This window comes from Plectropomus leopardus, chromosome 12 (assembly GCF_008729295.1).
Source record: "Plectropomus leopardus isolate mb chromosome 12, YSFRI_Pleo_2.0, whole genome shotgun sequence".
Lineage (NCBI taxonomy): Eukaryota > Metazoa > Chordata > Actinopteri > Perciformes > Serranidae > Plectropomus > Plectropomus leopardus.
The window spans coordinates 6,272,627-6,299,565 of record NC_056474.1 but is presented as its reverse complement, the minus strand read 5'-3'; the positions used below and the strand labels follow the sequence as shown (position 1 = coordinate 6,299,565).

The 26,939-nt window shown below is 40.9% G+C and overlaps 1 protein-coding gene across 5 annotated transcripts in view; it reads right to left on the bottom strand.

The window, feature by feature from the left end:
- LOC121951030 (receptor-type tyrosine-protein phosphatase F) overlaps positions 1 to 26,939 on the bottom strand; it is a 214,120-nt gene that overhangs the window by 19,959 nt on the left and 167,222 nt on the right. For all 5 annotated transcript variants that reach the window (XM_042497199.1, XM_042497198.1, XM_042497202.1 and 2 more), the window contains 5 exons: positions 20,909 to 21,063; positions 15,687 to 15,799; positions 10,507 to 10,604; positions 5,056 to 5,179; positions 3,778 to 3,953 (listed from right to left, as the gene is read on the bottom strand). In XM_042497199.1, the coding sequence (XP_042353133.1) occupies positions 3,778 to 3,953; positions 5,056 to 5,179; positions 10,507 to 10,604; positions 15,687 to 15,799; positions 20,909 to 21,063 (666 nt within the window). The remainder of the gene's footprint in view (positions 1 to 3,777; positions 3,954 to 5,055; positions 5,180 to 10,506; positions 10,605 to 15,686; positions 15,800 to 20,908; positions 21,064 to 26,939) is intronic.

The following is a 26,939-nucleotide window of genomic DNA, read 5'->3' as shown; positions in this document are numbered from 1 at the left end:
AGGAGAAAAAAGAAAGAACAAAAATCAAAGTCAGAGGAGAATTTATCTGCTCATCAAGGAAAACATCTCTGCATTTGCATCTCTCTTGGCCCGCAGTCTCATTGTTCTCTATTAGAAATCAACAAAGCCTCTTCATTTATACAGTGGGTCAGAGAGATGATGACCTCTCTGAAATTAAAAAAAGTCAGGTATTCAGTTTGTTGGTCTCTTAAAAGTTTCACACAATTTGTTTCCCCTTTATAGATACAAAGCTTGAATTAAGCATTTTGTTACAAAGAAAATCAACAAGGTGCATTTTTTTTTTAACCAAAATAAAAGCAGTAAAACACAAAAGAATTTTTATGTTTGACTCAGTATGCATATATATGTGCCCTCTATTTGGATGTATTCATTCAACATATAGAATAATTGCCACCCAACCTCAAACATGTGAATATGACTTTTATATATCGTTTTACTCTTAAAAATGAGCAAAATCTTATGTAATTGTAGAGCTGCATGCAGTGTATTGCTTCACTCAGCACCTCTTTTACCCACTGTTGTACTCTTTCTTTATACCGTGAGACAACTGTGGAAATACTATCCATGAAAAAAGCCAGTAAGAGGCATGGTGGGCCCGTAACTGTGACGCATGTAAAGACACCCATACTGAAGTCCAGATGCATTTCATTGTAGTTTATTCAACAAACAGACCTACAACTGGAATTAGCAAAATTCAGTTCTATTTTATTCTAAATATCAAAGTCAAATTCACCTCTTTATCTAAGTGCCACCACACCAGTGATAATTGGCTAATTTATGCCTGATTGTTCAATGAATGAATTGAATTTCAAATTGTGCTTGTTTTCCATTGTCGGCCAATTGACAATCATTTTCATTTTATCTTTTGCTACTCTATAAAGTACTTTGTTTTTTAAGCATGTACAGATATGAGTGTTTTTGTTTATTTGTTTATTTATTTTTGTTAATTTTGTAACTACATCTATGAATGGAAAACGCAAAATAAAGTGTATTAAAAAAATGTAGCATACCATGTGTCTAATAAGTACAAATAGCACAGTGAGCTTTTTATTATGTTTTGTCCTATCAAATGTCTGTTAATTATCAACTTGCAAACGCTGTTTGTCTGACGCAGATTGCAGTCTGATAGAATTTTTTCAGACAGTTCCACATATTGAGTAATTTTAATTTTCGGGACTGATGGAAAAACAATTTAATCAATTAAACTCACAGTTAAATGCTTCATAATGTTTTTTTTGGGAAAAAGTCATTTAAAAATTGCGACAGACATTAGTATCGGAGACATAATGCTAATTGTCTTTTAACTAAAAATGTACTTTTCTGTATAGCGGAGGCTGTAATTGTGATTTATAAACACCAGCGTTCAAAGAATAATAAACACAGAAAAAATATTTTTCGAATTGTTAACACATTAATATTTACTGTGTATGAAAAATTCTTTTAATAGTATAAATGTCAGCAATGCAGATAAATACATGCTCTTTTTAGAGTGATTAAACATCCTGTGCTGGATTGGAAATTCTAGCTCCAAATCGTTTTATGATGTTATACTGAAGATTTCAAGGTACGCTGACATGTGGGCAAAAGCTGTTCCCACCCCCATCGGTGGAAGTTTGATTCTCCGCATCTCTCCATAGTGTTGGCAAGCCAATTGATTCTCAAATGTGTGTAGGAGGTGGGGACAGGCTGAGAGGCTGTTTGATTTCTCTTTAAGTTCCTTATGCTGTGTTGTGGTGATTCTTTCCCTGTGTACGTATGTGCGTCTGTGAGTCTGAGATCAAAGCAGGAGCGCATGTTCCTCTATCACAGAGCTCTGAAAATGCCACTCAGACACACTAAATATATATGGGGAGGTATTTTCTGAGGATGAGTATATCCTGGCTGAGATCAACTGAAATAAAAATCATCTTATCAAGCATATCCGCGCTGCAGATATTCTCCAAGGTACAAATAAATGAGCTCTGTTCCAAAAAGCCATAGTGTGCCCACAATTTGCCTAAATGATTGATTGCATCGATAGCTTGAAATTAAAACAGATGATGGTACATTTTGAGGGATGGAAACTAATTTGTGTCTTTACTTGACAAAACGATTGCTTTTTTACAGACTCAATATAGATACTGAATAATGAACTGAGCCTCATGTAATGATTTCCTTCCCACCCCACCGACTAAAAAAAATCAATGTGTAGGATTTTGGAAATGAACTCTTTCATTTACAATCCCTGTTACTTCCAGTTCTTAGTCTGGGGACTCTCTTTCATTAGGGCACCGAATGCACTTGCTAATAAAGCACCACATACTGGCAGGGCTCCACACTGATTTATTTCCTCCAAGGAATTCATGAGCATGATTTTGTGACGGTAATTAAATAAACCCATCCCGAATTTTGAATCTCAAGTTGCCCATGTGCTCCTTTTTTTCATTTTTATTAGCCTGAATGTATTTTAAGGAGCACACGGGTGTTGTTGGGGTGACAATCCTCTTAACTCCAACTTCAGAGTTTTCATTATAGTGCCGAGGCTTTTCGAGAGCCAAATTCAGAGAGTGCAAACACAAATGAGACACTCGTTGTCTATGAAACCCTTGCAAGGAGTTGCAAAAATAAATATGTAGCAATCAAGTGCTGAACTCACAGAGAAGTTTCTAAATAATGAAATGAAATAGAATTTGCATGATGATGAAAATCTAAATTTACCTACTGTGAACATGTTCAGAATTTTACTATTTTATTATTTTCTTATTTTTAGTAGAGGCGTATGCAAGTGTTGTCATCATATGCAAAGTTGCTATGGTAACTCCCCCATAAGAGCCAAGCAAACAGCAGGAGGGAAAATGGGAAATGGTAAAAAAAAATAAATAAATAAAAAGCTGTTGTGCAATTTTACTTCACAAACAGATTTAAAAGGAATTCATGAAGTTTTTAGAGATTGCTGAAGACTCAGGAGCAGAGAAGCAACATGAAGCGATACTGTCCACAGACAACCAAAATATCCTTTGAAGTGCTTGTGACTTTGATCAGGCTGACAAATCCCACTTTAAAGTAAGACCCGGTGTCTATATGCCTTCAAGCTTTGTTGGGTGTACTTCCCCCAGTGTTGAACTACATCAACATATAGATATAAAGTGTCAGGAAACTCCATTTCAGGCCACATACCAGACTGTCTGGTACGTCATATTACTATCTTCAATGACCTTAAGTTTACTAGACAGTCATTTGGTTTCCTCGTAGTGTTGAAACTCTCCAAATTCAGACGCCACTTGTTGGTTGATTTCCTAACTAGGTAGTAGTAAAGGGTGTGGTATATAAAAAGTGACATTATTCATACATTCTACCATAAATTGCATGCAAATGCATTTTGATGATATTTCCAAGGCACATTTATCACTGGCTTCTTTATTTACTTATATAAAGTGGTGTAATATAACGATGTAATATTGTGTTACATTTTTCTTTTGAGTATCTGTACTTAAAGTACGATTTTTTTATAGTTCTGTCAACTTTCACTTTTACTTTGCTACATTTCCTAAACTGAATGTACATTTCTACTCTGATAGATTCACAAGAGGATTCACAATTAAATAATTTATAGTGACTGAGCTCACGTGTTATGTATTATTAATAAATTATATCATTTATTTCATTAAATTTTAAAGTGTGCTCGTGTAAATAAATTAATATGTAATAAAGAATTAACTATTAGGCAATAGAGTCAATGACTGTCAGTGTTTTATAAATGACTCCGCCTCTCCTTACCCGTGACTTCTCCTCCAGTCTGGTCATCATGACGATGGTGTTGGATCTTTGCTCCCACACCATCCTCCAGAAGTCGCTCAGTGTCTCTGGCAGTGGCCCCTGTGTGGCGATGTAGGCATTCTGCTTCCTGTAGCCGTCAATGTAGTTGGCATTGATGTAGTCGCTGCCTGGAACGGCTGAGACAAAAACAAGACGGCGTGTAAGGATGCAGCTGATACATTATGCACTGTATTTTATTTGATTTATTAAGGTTGCTTGGACAGTGGCGCCCCAGACATGTTTAATTGCAGGGGCCAATTGGGGCCATTGAAAATCTTGGGATGGCACACAAAAACCAAAAGCCATAACTGAACTTAACTGATTTCATTGTGATGTAGTAAATGAGGTAGTAGAAGAAAATTACCTGAATATAAGCAATAACACGGCAAAGTAAAAAAAACAAAAACAAACATAAATGACCCTAAAAAAAGCAGAAGTGTAACATGATTTTGAATATACATAATGATTATGAATAAGCATTCTGGACATTTTTTTCCCAGCTTTTGAAAACTTTCTAATAATTCTCTCTCCTTTTTAAAAACAAATTGCCAGGTCATTTTCTTTATCACCTTTTACTATTTTTTTGCGATTTGTAGGACACTTCTTGCCACTTTGGTCAATGCTTTTCCACCGTGTTTTTGAAAGAAATCAAACCAATTTGCCTCGGGATCTAAAGGATAAAACAGCTTGTGAGAGGCGCCTGATTGCAGCACAAGAACACTGATGTTGAACGAGGTTGTAAAGGGTTTAGGTTAGGGGAAACAACCATGGAAGAATAAAGAGCAGCAACTGTCCAAGCTTTCTCAGTGCAGAGATCCCATGGTATGGGCTGGCACTCTCACGTGATCTCTTGATGAGTTTTAAATTGACAACCCTGTTCCAATGCATTTTATACCCTGATGAAGACTGTCAGTCTATCCACGTGTGAATAAAGGATTTTTAACCATAATCAGAGTGCCTCTTTAGACTGCCAGCCTGTACAGCAGACCTCTGCACTGAGTAAGTTTGGTCAGGCATTGCTTTTTATTCCTGCTTATGCATGATAAATCACTTGAGATGCATGGTACTTTATGATCAACACTATATCGAAGCAAAAAGGGTACATGTGCTTTGTGGGGCTTTTTAAAGCCGCAGCTGCAGGCGTACAAAATGTCTGCCATACTTGTGAACGAGGTCTCAATTGATGGCTGCCTCTCTCAATGGCTATCTGAGGGGTTGAGTGGTTACATGAGCTCTTACCATCAACAGAGGTGAGCACCACTCTGGAGTGGTCATAGGCAATGACGTTTGCATAGCGATTCTTTGGCTTGTTGACTTCCATGTTGGAGTTCTCCCAGGTAAACTGCTGGCCTGGATCAATGGACTGTGAGAGAGGGCAGGAGAGAAATGAGACCGAAAGATGGAGGGAAGAGTGAGCAGACAGAAGGAAAAGAAAACAGAAGCACAAAAAGAGGCTCTTGAGTGCTACACGGATAAACTGTCACCCGTTCAACCGCATCACAGTATGGACAAAAAAGCCTTTAAATGGAACATATACCAACATGATGCCTCCTGGAAATCCACAGTGGAGCTCTACAGGTAAGTGGTTTGTTTTATACAATGTAGGAGATTGTTAACTGATAGCTTGAGTCTGCACAAAGTGCCATATTGCAGACGCCTCTGCAGCTTCTGTTGTTGCATTGCCAGGTTGATTTTTTGCAAGAAATCTGATGCCTTGAATGTCAATGAGGCGGAAATATAAACTGTTTTGGTGATTTAAATCAACATAAACCAAAAATTGTCCATGGATTGAGCCAAAAGAGCCAACACGACCAAATGTTCGTTTTAGTCGGATGGGAAATGAGTAAGGGTTTTGCTGAAGCTTGCAGCCAACCACAAACACTCATCCTTTCCCTTTAGGATGAACCTATTGAATTAGCAAATAATGAGAAGTCACATGCATGACTTCTTGCGGTAACCATTATACTTCTCATCATCCTTCTTTGTTTCTTTTCTCATCTTCTGTTTCTGTTGCCCTTTCCTTTCTTGTATTTTTATTTCACCCTGTGCCCGTTTCTAACCCTTTCTTTCTTACGTCATTTGTCTCTCGGGGCTAAGACGACAGTAGACTGCATACATATTGATCTGGGGAGATATGTGACGGCCTCCCATCCCTCTGCTCGATAATGTCACAGAGTCTCTTGTTATTCTGAATCGATCCTCCCTCAGCTCACACCGGAACCATGTCCACTAATTCCCCAGACCTTTCGCCTCGCAAATCCAGCAGTAGTGTCAAAACGACACCTTTGAAATTCCTTCACTTGCTTAACGTGGCAGTAGGACTACGTAATTCAATTATCTGAGGTTGTCTTTGGTCAAATCTTGACAGCTCCAACGTTAGGATAATAATTATTGGATAATGCATATAATGAAGGGCACAAGGTGAGGCCTGGAGAGAGTCGAGATTAACCCCTTCAGAACCCATTTTTTCCCCCAAACAGACACACATGCACAAAAAAATACTGCAAAGTAGATTTTTACTATAAATGCAATAATCAATCATTAGCAAAGTTTGGGGGATTGGGATGTTTTGTATGTGTTTTTTCTGTTCATTCCAATTTATGGAGAATCTGAATGCATCCTAAAAATAAAGACAATAATAGACAACAAATGATTTTTACAGACTTTACAGACTTTTTTTAAAAAAAAAAAAAAAAGTCAGATTATTTATTTTTCATGAATAATTGACTCATATCAATGAATAAAGTGATGTTTTAAAACACATTAAATAGATGCTGTTAGTTGTTTTTGTCATTATGACTCAAAATATCCTCAATTTCTGAAGTATCTCCTGAAAATACTATATGGAAAACCTCCATGGATTAATATTGTGTGAAAACAATCAATAAGATGCATTATAAACTGTTTTTATCATTAGAAAATCTCATCAAAACAGTATTTCCCTGTTTAAACGGTAGTTCCCCTTTTCATTTTCCGGTGACAGTCAGATCCAGATATTTTTGAAAAAAAGAGTAAAAGCTATAAATCTTCCATGATATTTTGACATGTATAAGTAATACACATTTTTACTTTAAACTATTTAAACACAAATTATGTACTATATCAATTTGATATATAGACTAAGACGTGTCTTGCGCTTCCTCCTTTCCTCACTGTAAGTCACGCTTGTTGAAAAGGGGGTGTGGTTTGACTGCAGTCCACTTTAGATGATGCGTACCTCTGTGATTGGCTTACAGACATCTAATCAAATAAGTTTGTGCCTTTGGGTCAAGTCAGATGACACTAATAATAGATCTAGACTTCCTAGACAAGTTATGTCGAGTCGAATGGACAGGGGATCTGAATGGGTTAAAAATAAAGTGTTGAGCAAAATAGTATTTTGCAGTGTAGTCCTGATGTCTGGGGTCCAAAGCTACACGAGGCAGGTGTTTGCTTACTATAACTATCAGCATACTGTCAGTTAATTTGAAAATCTCAGGTGCAAACTAGCGTTCAATTGCTGTCCTGTAACAGTAATTTTCTAGCTCTTACTATCTTGTCCTGTGGAATTAAGTGACATCAAAATAGAAAAAATAAATATATGGCAACAATGTTTATACAAACTATTTTAGACTATTATTATTTTTCCATAGAGAGCCATGTACATGCTGTATGTTTCTGAGCAAGATATGAAAAATGTGGAGTGCTCATATGCAAGAACTCTTCCACTACAGCTCCAAATTGCTCAGCACTAAGAGTCATGTGGGTATAGGCCTACTGGTGCTGATGAGCTCAGCACTGCCAATTTCTCTGTCCGTGCCCGCCAGTACGTAGAGAAAGATTTCATTTGCAGTCAAAATATGTCATATCCATTTGAGAGCTCAGTGAACACAGCAGGCACACTAGACTGATGACAACTAGCAAACAAGTAAGTCCTAGGTAGAGATGGTAGAAAGAAGGTGAGAAGCAAACGCCAAAGGTATTCTCGCTGACACACTGGAAATGCTTTCAGATGAACATAATGATGCTATATGACGACTGCAGCGTGATATTGCTTCCTGGGATAAAAAGACTGTCAGGGGAAGCTGCAGCATGTCAAATTCTGCTCATTACCCAGAGTGCTCATTGCTCAGTGTGATGTGGACCAGAGTTGGTGGTAGAGGAAGTGTCAGGCCGCCCGAAAGAAACATCAGGGAGAGGAAGTGGTGAAGCCTCTACAAATTCTGCGCCTTGGGGTAAGGCGCAACGGGAGCAGCCGGCGAACGTGACTGTGACAAAGCGCCGTGAGCTCTGCCACAGCGGCTTGGCTGGCACAGAGATGGTCGGCCATCTGCCGGGCCATGGAGGGGGTCTTCCCTGGCTTGGAATGACTGGTGCAGAGAGGGAATGGGGTCGGGCTGGTTGCCTGCAGTTATACAAACCACTTCCCTGGCTTGATTCGTTTACACTAACTCAACAGGCCGAAAGGGTGATGTGCTGGAGGGGCAGTGAGCAACACAAGAAAGCACTTAATTGAGTGCAGATTTTACCAACGCCTAATTATCTCCCCAGTAAGCTGTTAATTTCGTGGTGAATCACATAAAAAATCTGTATGCTGTGTGCATCTTTGCATGCATACAAATAATGAATGTATATTCTGTCCTATTTTAAAGGTCCAGTGTGTAGGATTTAGGGGGGTATATTGGCAGAAATGTAATATAATTACTACGTTTTCTTTTATTTATAATCATCTGAAAATAAGAATTATTTTTTCGTTACCTTAGAATGAGCTGTATATATCAAAATAGGGAGCAGGTCCTTTTCCACAGAGTCTGCCATGTTTCTACAGTAGCTAAGAATGGACAACTAAATGTTGCTCTTGATAGGGTCATTAGTGTTTTTGTGTCAGCCATTGTAGTAAGCAGCACCTCTGGGATAAGTCAAACAGCATTAAAAAAAAAAAATGTTTTTATTGTAAAAATACTTCATACACTGTTTTCACTGGTTAAACCATCAAGTATGTTTGTTTTGGAGAGGAGGAGACCTGCAGATAATTTGGCTCCTGGTAAAAAAAACTCTAAACATCTGGATTCTGAAATATCATAGAGAAAATGTGAGCACAGATTAGCAGGTGCTGGGCTTGCGGCCTGTCTGTGACAAGCATAACAGTACAGGAGAAACACTATTTGTTTAACGTGAAACTGCTTTATTCAGTGTTTTTAACGGTTTAAATCACTGAGTCAGTTTGTTTTGAGAAGGAAGAGACCTCTGCGGGCAATTCGGCTCCCAGTAAAAGCATCCTGAACAATGAACACTGAAAGAATCCTAACCAAGAAATTCACATTTTGCACATAGAAGATGTTTCAGTTGGTTGCAACCTGCAACCTTCACTGTAAGATGCCACTAAATCCTACACGCTGCTCCACTAAAAAGGCTCTTTCGAACAGATTTCATGCAAAACTAGACTTTTGTATTTGTATTAGTCCACCCTCACTGATATAAAGGGGATGGACAGAATATTAGAAATACCTGAAGGTATAAGGGAATACTATTAAGCCGTGAAACAAACTACATCCTCTAAAATGACCATGAAGTTGAATAAACACCACCATACAACAGTTTCAACAAAAACCCTGGCACTATAACCCTCCTGATTGTAGGATTTATTGCACGGCTGTTACATTAGAATGCATTACTTTCAGCTAGGAATACTAAAACTGAGAAAATTCATGTATGAAATCTGAATATATTCAGGGATTCAGCTTACTAATGCAAGACCAAATATTTAAATGCTGGATGTTAATATAAGTGCCATAAAATGACTTTTTTTATGCGGGCAATGCTGCTGGGTAGATGGTAGAGGCAAGCTGTTATGTAAGTTTATCAAATAGATGTGATTTTCCCAGTAAACACTGGACAGGGCAGATAACAGAACTGTTATAAAGTTTGGGCTTGTGGTGATGCTCAGGGAAAGGTCATGAGGTCATCAAAATAAATGAGCTGTTTCTCTCGGGAGTGTGAAATTGCACAACAAATTCCAGGCTGTAGCAACACATGCTGGTCAGACACAAACAGACAGAGGCAATCACAACTTTTAAGGTGAAGGTAAAAATAAGCCAAAGAAAAAAAAGATCTGCAATCCTTCCAACAGCCTTGTTGAATCCATCAATGTGAGGAATAGAGCTGATTAGACAAAACAGATCGAACATTCAGAACAAATAAATAAAAGACAGCTCTTGTTTTTCTGTATTCAAGGATGCCTCTCCTCTTGATCTGGCCTCGCTACGTCCCCAAACCAACTATGTGCCACTTTAAATGCAAATTCGTTCTCTCTCTTTTTTTTTTTTTTTTTTTTTTTGGAGGAAGAACACTGACAAGAGATAATCCCTCACCGAGTTGCATCGGGGAGACCGCCTGCAAAATAACATTCTTCGGGGAAACATCAAGACGCACACAGATTGCTTAAGCAACTCGCCACCTGCTAGTTTTGTGGAAAAGCATCTCGCAGCATTAAATGTAAGTGTTGGTTTCCTGGTGGGATTGGTAATAGAGTTGTAAAAATGACTGAAGAATGTCTGTGAAAGAAGTCTTCCATAATCCATTAGAATACATGCATATGGGATCAAAGAGGCATAAACACAAAACTTCCTCCCAGACACGATGACAAAGAAATGCAATTATATGCTTGAAAGAGAGGGAAACACTGATATAGTATTAGTTCACAGCTCTTACCTCATACTCTTGAGAAAAGCGTAGGCCGTCGTTGGCCTTGAGTCGCTCGATGTGGTCAGCCAGGTCGACGACAGGAATGGGTGGGTGTTCCCTCATTCCTGAGAGAGGAAGAGGAAGGGGAGAGAAGAGTGAGATCAAGGTGTTCCTACATGAGACCTGCACATCGACTTACACAAAGACTGGTTGGACCACAGGGTGAGTGAGGCTGCCAGTGGGACCATGAGGTGGCTGTGTAACGGTGAGGAGAGTGCACTTTGTTCAACAATGCATGAAGAGAGAGAGAGGAGAGAGAGCGCACAAGTTGAAACAGGCTGGTGACATTTGGTGACATTTGGTGACATCGTCATGCTAAGTGAGGAGGACAGAGGTGGGACTGGCACGGCGATGCACATGAGTGACTGGGTGAGCATGCTCCTGGAGGGAAGCAGGAGGCAGACATCGCTCTGACTCCACGACGCTCAATTGGTGGCAGAGGTGGGATCAGAGCAAGAACCCACAAGTCTCTACAAATCGGTCACACTGTCACTTCCCGCAGAAGAAGAAAAAAAACTGACTGGTCACCAGCCAAAACTCATTTCTTTGAAAATCTCTTTCCCTACAATAGACTATCTTTCGGCCCAGCCTGGAGCGCTTGGGCTGGATTAATTTCAAACAACCCCCCTGCCGCTCTCTAGATTTCTCATCGCCGAGTTATTGGATGATTTATTGCTAATCTACCGACACAAATTCCCCCTGTGCCTCTGAACTTGGCAAGGCTCTGCGCTTAAACGGATTGCTGGGAACTTGCCTTATGTGTTAAAAGTTAACTGTATGCAACGCATGAAGAGGCTCTTAAGTTATACACGGTGCATCATTAACCTTACAGCCTTTAAGTCACACAGAGATCAGAGAGACACTTTGAAAAGGTACGTATATTAACATTAGTGTGTTTGGCTGCATCTGTAAGGTCATGGGTCATGCTTTCAGATGAGCGACTGCTGCAAGCTCATTACTGCTGTAATGCTAATGGCTAATGGCTGGTAACTATGGCCACTGCACAAGATGAGACCTGACCAATTACACTAATTTAATACTATCACACCGAGGGACCTATGAGCACATTAACATCAGTGTGTATGTGTTTATGCGTGTTCACCCAGGTCTTTTACAGCCATGTTGTTGGGTAAATGGAGAGTGAAGCCATAGATAACAAGGCTAATGCACGGCAAGAGCAACTGTCCGCACTGCTCAACTATCCATGAAAACATCTAGTCCCCTGCTTCCGCACCAAAAAGGTGTTGTGGGAGGTTCACAGCCAAGAGAGGACGTTGCTGCATCCTCAAAGTGCCAGAGGCTACAAGCTTGTGGGGGATGTGATGTCTGTCGGGGATTGCAACGGGGGGAGAATGGGATCAGGAGCGAGTGAGGGCGGAGGAGAGACTGCATGTGTGGGAAATACACAGTAGGTGAGAGAGCAAGACTAACTTGGAGTGTTGGGGCAGCGATGAGAGCTGGGACCTGTGGAGAGAGGAGAGTGAAGGAGGGAGGAAGAAGAACACTCAATCAATGGGGATGGCTCAGGATCAGACCAGGGCCAAACAGTATCTGCAAATAACCTTTGAAGCTAGTTGGAGTGTGCAGCGGGTGGTGTTTGCCCTCTCAGGACAATTCAAGTAGTGTAGTTCAGGCTGTTAAACAGAAGTGCATACAAAGCCTGACTTTAAAACACTCCCCTGTGACTGCTCAGTGTGAACTGCACTACTGAGTTCAGGCCTCTACAAGTTCAGAGTTAAAGAAAAAGCCTCACTTTGTTGTGGTTATGACAACATTATAATCCTTAACCCTTTGAGACCTGAGCAAATTGGTTAGATTTCTTTCAAAAACACAGGCAATAAGTAACAAGACATGGCCCAACATAAAATTAGTTTAAAAAAAAAAGAAAGCAAAACAAGAAAATCACATCAAAATAAGGGGGAAAAGAAAAGGTAAAAAACAAAAACAAAATAGCCTAAAAAGTGCTGCTTTTTAAAAACGTATTTTATATTATCATACATTTTTGTAACATAATATTAAATATAAAATTCTTAAGATTATAAATATAGTTTCAGAATGAGAAATTACCAGAAAATAAGTGAAAATAAATAATTCTTTTTTCTGTAACATAAATTTTAATATTGAGTTATTTTATTTTATTTTTTGGATAGTTTTCTTATTTTCTCTTCTTTTTTAAAAAAAAGTAACTTACAGGTAATGTTCTTGTTACCTTTAACTATTTTTTGCAATTAGTTGTACTTTTCTTGCCGAGCTGGTCATTGCCTGTACAAAAAATCTATAACCAATTTGCTCGGGCTGTCCAGTAGCTCACCTGGTAGAGCTGAGGCCCCAATTTACAAAGGTTGTGTTCTTACCGCAGCAGCTGCAGGTTTGACTTCAACCTGCAGCCGTTTGCTGCATGTCTTCCCCTCTCTCTCCACCTTTCAGGCTTAAGCTATCCTGTTGAAATAAGCCCATAAAAGGCCCAAAAAAATCAACTTGAAAAAAAAAGAACAAAAAAACAATTTGCTCAGGTTTCAAAGGGTCAAAAACCTTGTGAAAGGCATCTGAATGCAACACAACAAAACCAATGTTGATCCAGGTTTCAAAGGGTTGAGGTGGTTACTGAGATCTGGAAACATATGGCATGCCAGTGGTCAGATGATCAGACAGGTTGTAAACAAGTTGTCTTTACCAGATGATCTAAGCCACTTTAGGTACGTAAAAAAAAGCGAGTGCACCTGAAATTTTGTTTATATCCCCTAATTGCACATTAAAATACTCCACTGTGACTACTTAATGGTAAATTGCAGTCCTACTTAAATGGCACCACACTTACTCTGAAGTGTATTTGCAAATACTATCAGAACCAGGTCTGCCAAGGATAAACCAGGTCAGTTACTCATAGAGCCACACGCCCGCTCCTGAAGTGCTGAAAGGTGCAGCCGAGGTCTGTTTCACAAACCAACATGCTGGAAACATGAGCTGCAATCGGCCAAACCACTTAACAACAATCAAATCAGAGCAGGAATGATCACCTGCTGCGGGGGAATCAAAGAGAGAGAAAAAGAGCTAAAGGAGAGAGGAATGGACTGTTCAATATTCGCTCAGCTCAACCTTGGAACTTCACACGTTTTTCGACAGCGAGATGCAGCCTTGGTGATTTTTGATAATCACCAGTCTTGAAGGAAAACAGCAAGGTGGAGAGAGAAAGAAGGAGAGAAATGTTGACATACAGGGAGAGAGAGAGAGAGAGAGGGGGGGGGGGGGCAGAGTGTGAATGAAAGAAAAAGAGTGAGAGATTACCCTACAGGGGGAAATGGAAGACAAAAGAGGAAAGAGGTGGAGTGGGAGGACGGGAGGACAGGGCTCTTTTAGAGCAGCAGCACTGCTTAATTCCTCTGCAGGGGTTCAAAGGGGCTGCGTGTGTGTTTCTGTGTGTGTGCATCGGTGTGTATGGCGAACGGGATCTTTAATAACCCGTGAGAAGGGATACACACACACAGAAAACACACAGTAATGTGCACGATCGCGCGTGCACGGGGGTTGACATTTTCTCTCAGCTCCATTGTTCCCATCCGCCTGCCTCACCTTGACATCAGAGGCAGCAGGACTCATTACGGCTAGGGAGAATGAAAGGAGCTCATGGAGGGAGGAGGAGCGAGGAACGGGGGAGGAGGTAGGAGATCAGGAGGAAAAAAGGAAGAAGGCTGATGCTGAGGCGGGCACCCTGACACAACACCCCCCCACCCCACTTCACCACAGCGCGTGGATGGAATCTAAATTCACTCGGCCTGACTCCACTGATAGCGTCCAGAGCTGGGTATCATGGCGAGCATGATTTGTTTATTTTCTCTTATTGACCAATTTGTCTTTTTTTGAGAACTGGTCAGATTTACAGGCTGAGGATGAATCACAAAATAAAGCAGGACACATGAATTTCATACAGCAACACCTGCTACAAAGCACTAATAAACAAGAGATCCATCAAGAGAACAGGAAGGCAGGCGTTCGCTGCAGAGGTAGATTGCTTTTGGAAAGGCTGTTTAGTTGAGAAAAGAAAGAAAAATCATTCCAAAATGCAATATCTACCATTTGAGGAAAAAATAAAAGCTTGAAAATACAAGATATTAAGAAACACTATTAGAGGTATGAGTCACCTTTAGATATTTTTCTTTCAGCGTAGAAGATAGGATCATCTGATAAATTTCAGAGAGGATTTTCCTTTTGGAATGAAGCCCTTTCAAATCCTCAGTCACAAAGCAGGACACACTTTTTATTCATTTTTATGAAAGAAAATTCACTGAATCTGCCTGATTAAAATGCACACACTTAATATATAGTATAGGCATTCACCCAAATTATATAAGCGTTGCCCATTACAGCAACCTTATCTAAGTTTATCACCAAGAAGATCCATGAGAGCAAATGGAAGTTGATAACTTGTTCATGTCATATCACATTTAGGGCTGAGCGATTTGGAGAAAATCAAATATCATGATATTTTTCACAAATACCTCGATATTAATATTGTGACAATCCTGTAGGGTTTACTATTTGGGCTTTCACAAATATTTACACAGTGAGTTTTCTGATAAATAATTATCAGCAATGGGGATAAAATTACTTAATGGGTAAAGGCAAATAATAAAACAGCTACAACAGTCTAGTAGTTTCAGAAAGTTGCATCATTTTACTGTAAAGCAGCCTTTAAAACCACGATATCCAAAGTCTGATGATATCAGTATAATATCAATATATTACCCAGCCATGACAGAAGTTATCATGAATCCTAGTGTCCGACTTGTACGTTCATGTCAACATCCAAGTCAAATTACGATGGATATGGTGATGTATTGTCATTGCACAGTATTTTATGAGGATGCTTTGCACCAGTGCAAGATGGCAGCAGCCATCTCCAGAATATTTGAGCTTCATTTTTGCACGGTGGGGTTACGTGAAGATGCATCGTCCATAATCATATACAGTCTATTATTCAGCCCTCACACAACTGTTATAATACATCCATCAAGTTGTCAACAAGGGAATCTTTCCATCTCTACCTGTCGTCCAATATGACTTAAAAACACAAGTTCATTTTAGGACAGTTGCTGCGGAAAAGCAGAGCCAACTTGACCATATGAGGCTACATGGATGTCGTTTCTTACCTGGAGTCTGATAGTTGAGTCTTCTCATCTCCACGGGGTCGGAGGAGTTGGCCAGCAGGGAATCCTTCACCCCACCTGAGTGCTCGTCTTTGGGTAGGGGTGACGCCCGCTTCCTGAGGTGGCAGAAACAGACAGTAGGGCGTTAATAACATCATGCCTAGACTGCCTACATGATTGATACAAGAGCTCTAACTTAGCCATTAATTCCTCAAACTAACTGCAAGTGGAAATGACAGGATGATTAAATGACATACATTTTTCCTCTGTATCAGACTGAAGGAAACACACATTTTAACTGCACTGCACTCCTGATGAGGTTAATGACATAGTTAAGGGTTCTCCAAACTAGTTCTGAGGACCGGCAATTCAAGAGACACTAGGTACCAGGGCATTACCCCCATTAGTTTGCCAACTGGAGTTTAATGTGTTTGAAGAAATGCCATCATTTTCCTGGAGTGGGCTAGGTTGGGTTTGTTTGCTGCTGGATAGGTGACAGCTGCTGTGTGGGTATGTGTACATGAGCGTGTGTGTTTGAGTGTAGCAAAGATTTAAATGTGTGATTTTTGCTGCTGTGTGTGTGCTAACAACACATTGTGTTTACTGGCTTTCCAGATTGAGAGGAAAACAGGCGGATGCTGTAATTAGCTCATCAGCTGGGTGGCACAACACTGGGTAATTAGACCAGTTCTGCAGCACCTGTGCTGCCAGGCTCGGCCTAGCTGAGTCTAGCACAGCGCAGAACGGCGCGGCTCCGGCCTGGTTCGGCTCAGTCGACCGTGGCTTTGTCCAGCAGGCAGAGAGAGGAACAGAAAACGCAGCCTGCCTGTATTCTAGCGTTCAGACAGCCAGCATCTGTTGACATACGCACACAAACAGGCACACAGATGTACGCTTTCCCACCTCACTTTCACAACTACACACACTCGCACAGATACAGCTGCAGACTCGCAAGCCTTCTGACTGCAAATGGAAATGGGCGGAAGGAAGCATCAGGGCGCCCTGTGGAAATTTCACATCTCATTGCACTCCATTTGCAAATGGCGAGCGTGGGTTTTAGGCAGGAGCAGGGCCTTCTGTTGAAGCCAGGCGTGGTGAGAATACATAAAGCCGGTGGTGCACACACAGCCTTAACCCGGTCCACCTCAGTCGCCAGGGCTTGGGCCTCACCGCCACCTGTTATCTTACGCTGCAGGGGCTTAAGCTAATGCTAGCAGCGTGACGGCTAATCTATGACAAGCATCTTTTCCTCTCCAGCCGAGAGCTGAGCCAGACCGTATCCGGTTTTCCCATAGATCACTGCTGAGGCTGGGCCGGGCCGGGGGGAGGCGGTGGAGGGCTCGGGCATCTGCGATCTGTTCTCCACACCCCTCATCTCTCCCTCTGACCCAATCAGATGCCAATCTACATCACACTTTAGTGCTGGGCTAAAGTAAACATGGCAGCAATCTCAATGGGGTTATTCATCTCAGGCTAAAAGTGAGGGTTAAGACGTGTGAGAATGTAAGTACACACACTTACACACAGTGTGAGCGTATGAGTGTGTGTGCAGTACAGGGTGCGTTTAATGAGGGTAGAACAGGGCCCTTTGTTGAGACTCCTGCCACGAGGAAGCAGGGAGAGGGAAAAAAAAGGCTAAAAGTGGAGGAATGGGTCTCGGTGGAAAATGTCAGCTTAAAAGATGGGAACATTTCTTTTTCAGCAGTTTCCCCGTCTGGCATTTACTTCACAATGGCCCATTCAGCAGCAGGTGATGCCTTGGCATATTCAGATGGGGCCAATCCTGAAGGGGCGAGCTGACACTGGCTGGATAATGAAACACAGCACGGAGACAAACCACGGCAGACAGGACGATCTGAGGAGGAACACTGGCACTAGATGTGGAACATGCACGGGTACACGGACGTGACCTGGGGGTTCCTTTGACCCCCGCTATCAAAGGCTGCAAAGTCAGCTGCTTCTCATGTCTTGTAAAATGGAACAAATCAGATTAAAGATTTCCTTTTATTTCTATTTGACTGGATTTTTTTCTGGGCTAGAGCTGAGAGGAAGCTGACCCTGTAACCCTGAAGTGCTGATGAATACCAACAATTTCACAACACAGATGAAAGGGACTTGGGTGGTGGGAGATGAACTTGTGACTGACGTAACAGTGACAGTACCCACCTTTCCTGTTTGCTGCTTTCACAGAGGGCAAAAAGAGGGGGGAGGGGGGTTAATAGGTAATTGTTATTCATATGGACCTATAACCAGTGGTGGAGGAAGAATTCAGTTTCTTTACTTAATTAAAAGTACTAACACCAATCTGTGAAAATACTAGGTTAAAGTTAAAAGGCCTGCATTAAAAATGTTATCTAAATAAAAGTAATCAGGAAAATTTACGTCAAGAATGAAAAGGAAAAGTACCCTATTCAAAGAAAGAAAATGACTGAGTTGTTTATTAAATAAGCCTCCTAAGTATTCAATTCAGAAAAAAATGCAAAACACTCAGGAAAAAACCCAAACTATTTTTTTTTAAAAAAAAACTTTGTTTTTTAAAATAGTTGCCAGAGTGCCCAATTCAGAAAAAAATAAAATAATAAAAAGACATGAATGTTAATCAAAATAGCTGCCATTTAATTTTCTGTCAATCACATAAGTGATTATTTGAAAAAAATAATTTTATCTGTACTTCTAGAAACTATTATGTAGTTTAATTAGTAACAAAACATATCTTATGCACTTTATGTTTTATTTTTTGAAAAATCATAATATGAAAAGTAACTAGAGCTTTCTGATTAATGTAGTGAAGTACAAAGTACATTTGCCTCTGAAATGTAGTAGAGTAGGAGTTTAAATTCTAATGAAAAGAACGGAATCAAGTAGAGTACAAGTACCTGAAATTTGTACATAAATATATTACTTTAGCAAATGTACCTAGTTACATTCCACCACTGCCTAAAACTTCTTCACTCAAAGTTTGTTCTTAATTTCAGAGAGCTAAATGCAGTCCTTCCAAAAAATGTAAACCACATCCTCAAAGCACAGCGTAAAAAGTTATCTTAACACTCGCTGGAGACTTTTGAGAATAAGCTCATCATTGTTCACTGTTCGTGTTGGGCTTGGCGAATATGCAGGTAGCAATAACAACCCGAGCTAGACTGTGATTATTCCCTTGCACATTTACTGCCAGTCCACGGTGAAAAGGGCACACCGCCACCTCCCCACTGTCCCTCCTGTCGATGTGCTGCTCCGCAGTGAGCTGTCTCAAGGCCTATTATTAACCAGTCCTTTTTCTAAGTCTGCTGGAGACGGTAGCATTATGGCAGTGTGCTCGGCTGTGGGTGGCAGGTTGGAGAATAAATATGATGGGAAACGGAGAATTTGTAATGGAGCCATCAGGGGAAGATGGGGAGGTGGGTCTCAATCAGTCAATCAGTCCAAATGGTATCTTTATAGTGTTCAAACCACATTATCATCATTGTCTCGTCTTTAAATGTACAAATTATTATTGAATACTAACAAGGCTAAATATAGGCTACATTTTTCTGTAGGCCAACTCGGAAGTTAGTGTCACCCTGGTTCCCTTGTCAAAAAGCCTTTGGGATATTTCCATCGGATTTTGGATCATTACAGAAAATAAGCTTTGTGCTAAATAAATATTTAACTTTAACGTTCTGTTCAGCAAGATAATCTTCACTAATGAAAACCACTACTAAAAAGCTAACCTTGGGTTTAGACAAACTACACCCTGGTTGCATGACTTGAAGTTGCCACCACAACGAGGCTGTAAAGCCGTGTTTGGCGTGAGGACGTTCTGTAGTCTCATTTATCCATTTGTTAGCAGCCATCTTTTTTACACATAAAAGCTTCAAAGTTCTTAGAGAGGCATTTACTGATGAAATTTAAGTCATAGAACAAAATAAGAAGAGGAACAAAAAACTCTCTTAAGTTTGTGTTAAACACAGATCTTGTTTAAGACACCCAACCCAAAACCCTTTAAAAAAAAACCCTGTTGACTTCAAGACGAGGAAACAGGCAGTGGTAAAATGCAAGCTCATTTTCTGGTTTTAGGACTAATTCCTGAGGCAGTCTATGACAGAAAATTAATCAGCAACACTTTTTTAATCAATTCATTTTTTTTAAATGAATTCATAATTTAAATCATTTTCTAAAGAATATATGCCAAAAAATTATAGTTTCAGGTTCTCAGATGTGTGACTTGCTTCTTTTCTTTGGTTTTTCATTATAGTAAAATTAGTACTTTTGATAAAACAAGACATTTAATGAAATCGCATTGTGCTTTGATGTCAGCAATGTGGCCTTTTTTAAAAAAAATTTAACTATTTTCTCATCTTTTATATAACCAATCATCATTTGGGAAAATAATTGGCAGATTTATCTAAAAAAAAAATGCTTACAGTTGTAGGATAGAGTCTTATTATTTTTGTTATCAACTTATTTGTCAATTATTTGTTTAACTGATTCATTTTGTAGATGAAATACTGAAACATGGCCATCACTGTTTCCAGACCCAAAGATATCCGATCTAAAAATATATACATATATTAAAAAAACATAGAAAGCAGCAAATCCACACAGTTTAGTAGCAGAAGAAGCCAGCAAATGTTTGGCTTGTTTTTACTTCATAAATAAAACTAATCGACTTGTTGTTTCAGCGCTAGTTGTTTATCATTATCCATTTATCTGTGCCTCCCAAGCACCTTTCTGGCCCGCGTGTATCCACGGTGTGCTGCACAGTGGCAGCTGAAGTGCTTTTAAGAGATATCGACTGAGCTTTTAGTTAAGCCCACTGTTGCAGCCTTCTGTTTCTTATTTGGAATGACCAATAGTGTTGGCCAAAACACATTTCTCACTCTTAACTAAGGGTTTTTGACAGCCAAGCTGTACTTTTCATTAGGGAGGCAATGTCAGCTGCCATTTCAACTGACATGTCACATTGTACTGTTAAAAACGACCAGCTGGGCCAAAATCTTCTGGGGCAAAAGGAGGATTTTCTGAAAGACAAATCAATCCGCCTTTGGTTCCTTTCCCGTCACATTGTATATTATGGTAAGGAAATTGAATGTTACAGTGTGGTGTGTGAGCAGCCTGGTGCGAGTGGCAGAGGGGAACATGTCTCATTAACATTCCTGATGCAACCAAAAGAAACCCACAATCGCAAGCGTCGATGTGGTTCGACCTCATACAAACACGGAGGAGAATGACTGAGAGCAGCCTCTTACTTCTTAAACAGCAGGATGGCGATGACGATGATGATGATGAGGACCACAGCCAGCACTGGGCCCATAACCCACAACATTTCGGGTTGCTCCATCCCTTGCGGCATAGTTGATGTGACCTGGATTGGATCTGAGTAGGGACTGGCAGAAAATGTCATCTGTAAGAGAAAAATAAAAGAGGGAGAGTGCAGGTGCATGAGAGCAGAGTCACTTCAGAGCTATAAGAAGAGGTTTTCCCCTCTTATCTAAACGTACAGTGGCTTTCCTAAGGGGTTTTTAAAAGCCAAGTTAAAAATAGCCAAAACATCACCAGGGAAAAGAGCTGAAATTTGAGAGGACAAGCACGTTAGCATCCTGTAAAGGTAAAAATCAAAATTCAACAAAGGTTTTCTTAATAAAAACAACTTTTTTTGTTGGTTTTCACAAAGCATACTGGCAAGGTGAAAAACTGAAGGTGCTTATCACCACATCAAAAACTCCAACACACAAACTTGAGGTAAGAAAAGCCTTCTTTTTTTAAAAAAATAAAGCTAAGTTTACAAAAGGATATGGGTCATAAATTTGTTTCATACGCCTGAAAAGTGGCAAACAGTAGAAGACGATGACAGCTGCCAACAAAAGGCAAACTCTTCTATTCTTAAAGTGGAAGCAGACAACTTTTTTGCTTTAACTTATCATTATGAAGTAAAGTTCAGTATCATGCACAGTCCCCTGCACCAGATTGGCTCCTCCTCTGAAGGTGTTGGCTTTTCCTCGAGTGGAGATTGTGATTTGAGAGTCATCCTAACTGGCTCCTCCACTCTGTTGGGTGCAGCTGTGACCCAAGACTCTACTTATGTCCGGCCAGCCTGATTTGTACTTGGTCGAATTTTTGATGAGGCACCAATGTAGCTATTTTGAGGACTGTGCTAGGTTTAGATTTAAAAAACTGACTCTGCACTCATATTTCAGCATTTCCTTTGTTAGACACAATAGATGCATGGGTGCTGTTTAATTTGCGTTTTTGTTTTCACCAAGAAATTTAGGATAGTTAGGTTTTCTTTTTACACTCTAGATTTTGTCAGGTAAGGTTGGCAACTTCAAAAGTCCTCCTTTGGTTGTATTTATGTCCTTGTGTTGAACAGCACCCACAAGCCCTTTTCCCTATGTTCCTATGTTAACAAATAGATTTATTTCACCAGAAACATCAGTTCTTTTATGTTGCTTCCCTTTTTCTTCACAAGCTCACCATATGTGAAATTCTGTCTGCCACCGGGTAGGATCTTCCAGAAAAAAAGGCTTTACTTACAGCACAAAGGAAGAGGATCGCGCCTTTGTTTTCCTCAATCGCTATCAGAAATGATCCCAAGTTACTGAGTATCAGTGTGCCTTCTCTGCAGTTACCATCCCCATTTGCCTAAATGGCAGACGGTGGAATAACCAAAGTAACGGTGGAAAACAGAAAAAACTGTGTCCTGTGCTGTTGATAGTTGCCGGGTTCTGAGGAAAGAAGAATCTAAAATATCTGACTGTAGATTTTTTTAGTTTCTAGAAGCCTGAGAACCAAGTTATTTAATGCTTATAATAGGTTCACGGTTTAAGGATGCTGCAGAACAAGCCATAAAGCGATTGACCTAACTCAAAAGACACTTTCCCAAAAACAATAACCATCCCGGCTAATGAAGTTATTATTATGTTTCTATTAAAGCATTGCTGATGACAGAACAAGTGTGGGACAGGAGAGTGAGAGAGGCAGAGACATAGCAGCATGGATGAGTGTGTGTGTCCCTTGGTCGCTGAGATAAATGGGGGCACAGGAGAGGACTCATCTCTTCTTCATTAGTGTTCACACCGTGACGGAAGAAGAGGAGGAGGAGGTGACGGTGAGGGTGCATTTTCTACCTTGGTTGTAAATGAGACATCTCCATGCTCCTCCGTCTTCAAATGACGGAGGGGAGGAGGGAAAGGAGGGACGGAGGTGTGTGAGTGTGTGTCTGAGGGGTGGGGGGGTGCGAGGCGGCGCAGTATGGCGTTTAAAAAAGTGTCTGAAAGAGGAGGGAGTCCGACTGCAGGAGAGCAAGTTGACAGATGAGAGAGAGAAGGAGGGAGGTGTGAGGCATCTGTCATTAGAGCTCAGCGTGCTTCCTATTGAACGACGATGGGAGATTCAGGTCCTGGAGGGGAGGGTGTGTGTGGGGAGGCATGGGTGACAGATCGCAGCCCTCGAAGGGAATTGGGCTCCCAGCATGCAGCGGGAGTGGCGGGGCGGCAGGCAGCAGTAATCCGGATCATTAGCCGCACAGCAGCCTGCTCTTCGGCACACAGGCAGATATTAATTGGAAAGATAAGCTGAGATGAGCTCAAAGAGTCCTGCGTTCTGTCATATAGTTCTGTTATCTCTTGTACTCTTGGGCAACTGCTGGAAAAATGTACAGTATGAGTGTGTGAGTGCTACAGCATGTCTCAGTCTTGTACGTGCGAACCGGCGTGCTCTGATATTAGGCAAACGCGTAAGATAACTCCAGTTGGAAAAGTAAAAAGATTCACATTTTCATATTACAGCAGTAGTTTACAGCGGCAGTGTCTCTCATTTGTCTTTTTCTTCACACACACAGATACACACACTAGGCACATGAGACTGGTTCTCTCCCGTTCTGCGCGCCTTTGGGAGGAACTTATTATCTAAGAACAAAGAGAACCGGCACAGTGGTGGGACACTGCTGATGTGACGACACCACAAGGCTTCCTGTTCCTTCAGGAGGGCCCAAAAAAAGGCTGTAGGATGTGGCCCTGCAGGGAATCCTGGGAAAAAACTTTCTTTTCTCTGTAGTGTAACAAATGACTGCAGCTGCGCTTTCAGTGAAGGATAAGGGAGGAAGAGTGAGAGGAGAAGAGAGGGACGAACAAAAAGAGAGGGCTCTTTGTCTGTTGGTCACGGCAAAGTACTGGGATCATCCATTTGAACGGCCGTAATATCTGATAAAAGCTCAGTCACGCAGCTCCTAATGCCTCACAGAGTGGTATCACAATAGAGTGATGGTGCAGCGAAGGAATGTGTGAGCCTGAGAGTGAGTGAGTCATACACAGTGAGAGACGTAAAGTAAGGATGTGTGTCTCTCACCACGCTGAATCAGTATGTAAGTATTTGTACAGTATGCACATGGGCATGTTTACATGGGAGAGGTTAATAAAGTACCTGGATTCGCCAAGCTCAAAGGCTTATCAGACTCAAAATTTTTACTCCCTCCTTTTCATTAAGGATATACCGTATATGATCAATGCATATAACATTCAGACAGCTGGCTTTGCATTTTTAACCTCCGCTGACCGACACTTTGGTCGATTGGAATGCCTCAACTGAAGCTAATTAAACTTGATTACAGCGATTTCATCCCTCAGATCTCATTTTCAGGTTGTGCTGACGGCAATCAGGCTGCCACTCAAAACTGAAGCACCCTCTCCGTCAACAAAAAGTGATTACAAATCTCAATCGATCTTTGTAAAGAGATACTTTAGATTTTTTGAAGTGGGGTTGTATGGGGTAACTATCCACAGACAGTGTGTATTACAAACAGCAGATGTCAGCTGGCATGCCTCCAGTTTGGAGAAGCATGCTGGAGTTTGACATAGAAGCTGAGCAATGTACTGCTGCGGAGGCTTCAGCAACAGCACATGTTTAAGCCACCTAAAATCTATATTAGTTGAGGTCTATGCTATATTACAAGTATTTTCATTGCTTTACCTTTTTGTCTGACAGTAAATTCTACCGGGTAAATGAAGCCATTACATTGCTTTTTTTTAAAGCCAGAGTCCATTGAGAAAAACATTGATTTAATATTGCTAAACACAAGAGCTGCTTGTCTTCCGCTGCTTGGATCAGTTAGTTTGTTTGTGTCATTGTGTGACTTTGGAATTTAAAGCTTAGTTCAGATTCTCCAAATTCGCACAATAACACAAAGTAACTAGCTGATTGAAGTAGTTGTACACAAGCAGCTCCCGAGTTCAGCGACCTGAATTACTTAGTTTTTTTCAATGGAGTCTGGTGGTTATGACAAGAGCACATACGAGGAACTAAAGCCGTTATTAGCTTACCCATCAGAACGGGTTGTCTGACAGAAAGTAAAGTGGTGAAACTATCAGTATAAGTAAATATAGCGTTTATTTAAACTGCTGTTGATTTGTTTTTTATCTACTGTAGCTAACTTCAGATAGGTACCTCAAACAACCCAACTTCAAAAAATCTGAACTATCCCTATAAGTTGATTGAAATTGTTCACAGCCAATACTAAATAGATTTTATAAGAGAACTGAATTCATTAAGTGGAGTAAAAAATTGGATACTGATTTGACAAAATCCTCTTAAACTCCATCTGTACTGGGAAGAGACACAGATATGATTGTATTCAACATTGCAGATGAGTATTATTACTGTACTGCAGATACTGCATGTACAACAGTAAGCATTATGAGTGAGTGGATGTGTTTGCTTGTGTCAGTACCTGCGTGCATCTGTCAGTGAGAGACACAGAAAGTGTTTGATTGTGTGTAAAGACTGTAAACAAATGTGTGTAAAAGCGCGCGCGTGTGTGTGTGTGTGTGAGAGCATACATGAGTTTTTCTGAGCCTTTTCTCAAGCTCCTCTGAGCCTTCACAAGTGTGTGTATTTGTCTAGGTAGCAATCGCTTAGTGTGTGTGTGTCTGTGTGTGTGTACGATTGTAAGTGTTTGTCTGAGCCGAAGTAAGAGAACAAGAGAGAGAGTGGGTGATGAGAGATGGCAGAAAGCGAGGAGACAGAGAGAGATAGACTGAGGCAGAGGTGTTATGGTAGTAGCAGTATATCGAGTCTGCTATCTGGCCCGTGGGCTACACAGCTTCCCCAGTCGGCCGCTGCTCCGCCGTCCCCTGAGCGCAGAATCCGCTACGCACGGCACAGGCACATTTGTTTCAACTTGCTGCTGACCCCGCCAGCTCCATGTCTCTCCAAAAGTGGCTTAAATAAGCCGCAGGGGTGCGCGCCAGACAAACAAACAAACATGCAAAGACGGCCATTATGTATCTGCCGCTCTCTCCGCCTCCCCAGGGAGCCTGAGGAGCCCACACTCCTCATTGTTGCATGACAGAGGGAAAGACAGCGAGAGGGAGGGAGAAGGAAGGCAAGAGAAAGAAACACAAAGAGTAGAGGTACAAAAAGTTAGAGGGAGAGATGATAGCATGTGTGAGTATGCCTTTATCTACGAGGAACAGATATGTGGCTGCGGGGTCTAGCCTACCCTGTACGATGACCCTTCTCTTTTGTACTGTAGTTCTCCTTCTTACTTTTTTCCTCCTCTCTATTTTGTCGTTCCCATTCTGCACTTTTCCCTCTCTAGCTGTCTGAATACCAAGCATCCAGATATCTAGAGGGAGCGCTGAAGGGAGATGCCTCTAGGAGCATGAGTGACATCAGAGTTGCCTATATTCCTGCCACCCTTGGTGAAAAGTTGGGCGTGAATATGCTTATAAGTCTTGTTTTCATAATTCTTTCTTGATATTGTTTGTCAAAGCCTTTTAAATTTTGAAAGCAGCCAGTCTTCCATGTTAAGGGTGTTTGGAGCCCAGAGCACCAACAGAATTAGTGCTACAAAGCCAATTCTTGTTGAGAGTGAGTGGAATATAAATGCCTGGATAACATTGCAAACAGAAAAAAACTGTGGTAAACACATTTGAACACTCGCGTTTCTCTCTGCACCATAAGCTCACCTCTCCCTTATCAAAAGAAAAACACACATTAGCAAAATCTCGTCCTCTGCAACCAGTTCAGTTCTCTCTCATTCCCGCTTCACAGGCTGGACGGGACACAAGACAAAAATGTTGCTTTCCTCTTTTCCTCTCTCCAACACCACCCCTCCTCTCTGTCTCACATCACACAATATTTCATGCTACCTCCCTCCCTCACTCTCTTCTCGCATTAAATGATACTGTTTATACACACCCAGCATCTATCATCCCATTTCACACTTCCCCCGGCTTGTTTATCTGCCTTGGGTGCTGGGGAGACATGAAGGCACACTCTCTT